The sequence below is a fragment of the Trypanosoma equiperdum genome (assembly GCF_001457755.1).
Source record: "Trypanosoma equiperdum strain OVI genome assembly, contig: ctg_853, whole genome shotgun sequence".
NCBI classification, from domain to species: Eukaryota; Euglenozoa; class Kinetoplastea; order Trypanosomatida; family Trypanosomatidae; genus Trypanosoma; species Trypanosoma equiperdum.
The window spans coordinates 3170-7797 of record NW_027124813.1 but is presented as its reverse complement, the minus strand read 5'-3'; the positions used below and the strand labels follow the sequence as shown (position 1 = coordinate 7797).

General features: G+C 46.7%; 3 protein-coding genes and 1 pseudogene across 4 annotated transcripts in view; all 4 read right to left on the bottom strand.

Annotated features, from left to right (window-relative positions):
* TEOVI_000401600:pseudogene overlaps positions 1-146 on the bottom strand; it is a 403-nt pseudogene extending 257 nt beyond the window's left edge. Inside the window, exon 1 of the mRNA in view lies at positions 1-146. This exon is cut by the window's left edge and continues 10 nt beyond it. Within this exon, the coding sequence occupies positions 1-146 (146 nt within the window).
* Positions 147-267: 121 nt separating this feature from the next.
* On the bottom strand, positions 268-1815 carry TEOVI_000401500 (phosphate-repressible phosphate permease, putative; the record flags this gene model as incomplete). Its single annotated transcript, XM_067226834.1, has 1 exon — positions 268-1815. The coding sequence occupies one exon, from the start codon at positions 1813-1815 to the stop codon at positions 268-270; it is 1548 nt and encodes a 515-aa protein (XP_067082935.1).
* Positions 1816-2184: 369 nt separating this feature from the next.
* On the bottom strand, positions 2185-3093 carry TEOVI_000401400 (uncharacterized protein; the record flags this gene model as incomplete). Its single annotated transcript, XM_067226833.1, has 1 exon — positions 2185-3093. One exon carries the CDS (start codon positions 3091-3093, stop codon positions 2185-2187), a length of 909 nt encoding a protein of 302 aa, XP_067082934.1.
* A 578-nt stretch (positions 3094-3671) lies between these two features.
* Positions 3672-4187, bottom strand: TEOVI_000401300 (anti-silencing protein ASF 1 like protein, putative; the record flags this gene model as incomplete). The annotated part of the gene is made up of 1 exon (XM_067226832.1): positions 3672-4187. The coding sequence occupies one exon, from the start codon at positions 4185-4187 to the stop codon at positions 3672-3674; it is 516 nt and encodes a 171-aa protein (XP_067082933.1).
* Positions 4188-4628: the final 441 nt, after the last annotated feature.

The window sequence follows — 4628 nt, the reverse complement described above, 5'->3', positions numbered from 1 at the left end:
GGGGGGGGGAAGAAAATAATCAGGACGGTCCCGTATGGTACGGACAGTGCAAGGATGAGTTGCCGTGAAAATATGGGGAAAAGCAGGACAACAGACCTGAGCGATTTCCGCCATTGATGATCACATAAGTGACCAAAGGCATTCATTCATCACACGGACTGCGCAACGCATATAAATGCTCCCGTTTCCCGAATCCAACAAACAATCACATCACACCGTAGGGTTACCGACGGCAACTACAGCGACTACCAGCTCGCTTCTTGCAAATTACTGCGAGGTGAGACTCGGGGCATATATACCTTGTGCAAAGAGTAACGCAGATATAGCAGCCGTTATCAAAAGAGTGAATATCCATCCGAGGTACATTTTCCCAACCATCATCCATCGCACCTTGCGGAATCCACAATCCATAATACTGATAGCCACAACAGCACCTGTGATGCAGTGTGTTGAAGAGACGGGAATACCGAAGGCGGAACACAGTGACACGACAAGAGCAACGGAAAGTTCTGCTGAAAACCCACGGCTAGGAGTAATCTTCGTAATGCGTTCCCCAAGCAACCGCATGATTCCAACACCCAGCGTCGCGAGACCAACCACTAACCCAGCTCCACCAAGAACCAATATCCATAATGGTACATCGTTCTCTTCTACCACTTGTTGGTTGATATAAATGGAGTACATGGCGGAAAATGGGGCAATGGCGTTACTCACATCGTTGGCACCATGTGCGAAGGATGCACAAACGGCCGTAAATACCTGAAGGTAACGAAACACATACTCCACACGTTCATCATATATTTGCACATCAAATTTCAATGCTTCATCAACGACACCTGTCATACTTAGTCGACTCATATTTTTCGATTGGTACTCAGTTGTTGGAGAGTCGCTGGTTGGCTCGCTCGATGGTGGGACTATGCGATTCGCAGTATCAACAGGACCTTCCACCGCTGCCCCCACTCCAGCAGCATTCTCTGATATGGCACCCGCATCTCCTGATATTTCCGGCGCGGTATTCATCCCTGTTTCAGCCCTTTCCCGCTCAGCTCTTTCAGTTATCAACCTCACACGGCGTCTCAGAAGTGGGATACAAGCCGCAGAAATGGAGGCAGCCCCAAGTCCAATGAGGGCAGCAACCCATGACGCCTTCGCAGGGCCCCAGTGTAAGCGAGCCTTAGCTCCCTTAAATAGCACAAAGAATGACTCCAGGAAAAATGTCACTCCGACAATTAATGGAAGGGCAAACAAAGCGCGGTTCACGGAGTTGGCAGGGCGCAGTACAACGAGCCGCAACAATGCATACAGCGAAGCAGCCACTGCGCCAGCAAACACTGGTGAAATGAACCATGACGCAATGATCGGGGCGACGCCAGTAACATACGGAAATTCATCGATCTTCTTAGCAAAGGAAACAGCGCCAAAACCACCGTACACAAGCGCAAAGCCAATTATAGCACCCGCAATGCTATGAGTTGAAGACACGGGAAGGCTCATCATGGTGGCGAATAACAACCAAATGAAGGTTGCACTCAATGCGCACATCATACCGTACATCAGCACATATGGTTCATTTGCAAATGTCATTGGATTCGCAATACCACCTGATATTGTTGAGGTTACTTCAGACCCAAGAGAAACGGCACCCACAAACTCACAGATGGAGGCGAGTATAACAATTTGCCACAGGTTGAGCACTCGCGAGCCATACGTTGTACCAAAGGAATTCGCGAGGTCATTCATACCAACACCACAGCCGGTGAGGAACGAAACGATCCCACCGACAATAATGACCCATAAGTATGGATGCACCATGATGAAATATGGTATTCACTTACTTCTTTCTCCTTGTTTACAATAATCTTATAGCTTAAGGCCAGCACGTAACTTACTAATACCGTGTAACGGTATTTCTTTCGGAAGTAGTTCGAAACATGAAATGAAGAAATTATGAGATGAGCGCGCATAATTGGGAAACGTAAATTTTTATATCCTGTGTATTAAAAATAGAGTAGCATCGCAATTATTGCTTGTTTTTGTCGCGAACAGTAGCAAAGAGCCTTAAGAGGGGAAATTGGTGCAAAATGTATGTTCTGTTTGATTGATCTTAACTTCCTCATATATCTTTCTATGGCGGTGAGTGCTCTTGTTTTCATTTTGGCGTTGTCTCCTGTGTTAGTTATATCACTTTCCACAACCGTGCTTTTTGTATAGTTCTTCTATGTGTTTCTCGCGGCGCATAATGCGCCTAATTTCACTCTTTATAGAGTTCTTTATGTCGTGCTGCAGCTGAAGATAAATCGCTCTCCGCTGAGTTTCGAATCGTGCGAGTAGACATTCCCTTTCGTGTTTTTCCTTCTGCTGTATAGCAAAGTAATTTCTTTGGTGCTCAGGGGGAATCCCAGTAAGTTTCTGCGTCTCTCCTTCCATGAGTGTTTTAATGGCAAAACACTCATCGAGAGCATCCTGGAAAATTGTTCTCCTTCCAATAAACTCCTCATTTTCAACCACCACCGAAGCCTTGTTGAAGAAACCCCTTACTAATGCTTGTCGTCGCCTACCCTCGCGATCACACGTCTTTTTGCGCTCGTTGTACTCTTCCATCAAAAGATGCTCAATACGTCTTGCATTTAACTTCATGGTCTTTGCTGTAGCGGCAGCGTCATGTTGTCTTTTCTTCTTGGACATCTCTTTCACCTGTTTACCTAACAGTGAATACACAGCCTTGCGGTAAGATGTGCCAAAACCGTTGCGCTCTAGTTGTCGGACTAACAGCTGAATCAGAATGTTTGGCTGATCTTCTTCGGAAACCCTTGTCCTGTGATCCCATGGCCCACGCAAATCCTTTCGCTTCATCGACACACGCTGCACGTTACCCCCGCTTAAGGTATCCCTCCGTAAAGTGGTCAAAAAGCGCAAAGATGATACATTATCCACGCAACCGCGACGAAAGAGAGGACCTGCAAGAGATCTTATTACATTAGATGTTGGCAAAAGGCAACATCTATTGTCAGGAGATGTCACTGCACGCTTCCAGGCTTGCGGATCCCTTATGATGTCACTGATAAACCTCTCAACGAGGGGATCACACATTCTTTTCCTTCGAGAAACACAGAAACGGCACGAACCCCACTCCCTATATGCTCCCTGAAAACGCTTCAACGGGTACCGACAATACAATAGGAAAAGATGAAGATAAAAACAGCGAAAGAGTAATGGCGAAGAACAGAAGAACAAGCAAACAAACTTGGGTGGTGCGTTGGAAAGACCCTGTAGAGCTAAAAAAAAAAAAAAAGACCCGCAACGATACACGCACGTTTATTTTGCTCAGGCGGGAGCGCAGGTGCACCGAAGGGAGGGGTTTCGGCGGAGGTGAAACCATCATGAAGGACTGCCAACGGAATTAAACTTTGACAGCAGACGAGACCCCGGGGAATTCCCTTTCCCTTTCCTTCCTCCCTTTTTTTTTTTATGTCGCCGCGTCGTGTACATGCGCGGGTGGTTAAAAAAAAAAAAGTAAAAGCGGAAGTGACGAGTAGCGGACGCCCTCCCTCAACTCCCCTTTTCTCTCCTTTTCTTTCACTTTTCAGTTTCATGCTGGAGCCGCCGCCCCCCCCCCAACGATTGCTGATTTAAATCACTTAAGACCTTTCTAACGCCATGCCTCGCACTCATCTGGGTTCAAGTGCCTCTCTTCCTTCACTCGGTCCTCCATTCCATGCGATGGGTGTCACCGTTACGGTCGGCCGCGGCATTGCAATAAATCGCCCCATCAGCTCCACCTGAGGTACTGGCGGAGGGCAGTTGTTCATACGTCCATCGAAGTAAGCGACTTGCGTGTAGTATCCGACGCGCAGAAACTCCTGCTCCCTGTACTGAAAAGATATTACGAGAATTGTAACCCCTAACACTTCCTGCGTAGGAACCAACTCCACCTGCGGTGGGTCACATTCCATTGTGAATTCCGTCACCCCCTGCGCAAGAGGTCCTACATCAAAGGAATCGAGTACCTGATCATGGTTTGGTGATGCAGCACTACCGACCCACACGAAAGCAATGGATATGGTGTCATCTAATGCTTCTAAAGCCTCTAACCGCATCCGCCAGTGCATTGGTTGGGTGTAAGAAGAAGGATTGTCCCCTATCAGTTCTATCTCCAAAAGTTGTACAATTGGTTGTATGCTCATCCCTTCACCAAACCTCAATTAAGCTACCGTTATAGATTGAATTCTTGTATTGTTCCCTGATTTGGGTCCAATTCACTAATGTAATTACTTGGAATTATGTGTGTGTGCGTGTGTGTTTAAGAAGCTTAGGCGCCGCGTTCGCTAAAAGCGTCTATGATTTTAACAAATCTTGTGATGTCTATCTATGTCACTGCGCAGTAACAGCGAAAACGTTTTGGGCGCGCGACAGCCGAGTATGTCCTTAAGTACTGCCGTACTGACGAATGTGCAACACTACTACCACGTCCTTCCCTCAGTTCTTTCGTTTTTCTTGGCTGAAATTGAAAGTGCAAAAAAAAAAAAGGAAGTGGCAAGGTTTAAATTCTCAAAACAAATAAATAAAAACACAAACTTCAGGTTAAGCTTCTGTCTTGTCCTTCGTTCTATGCTGCGCAGACCCAC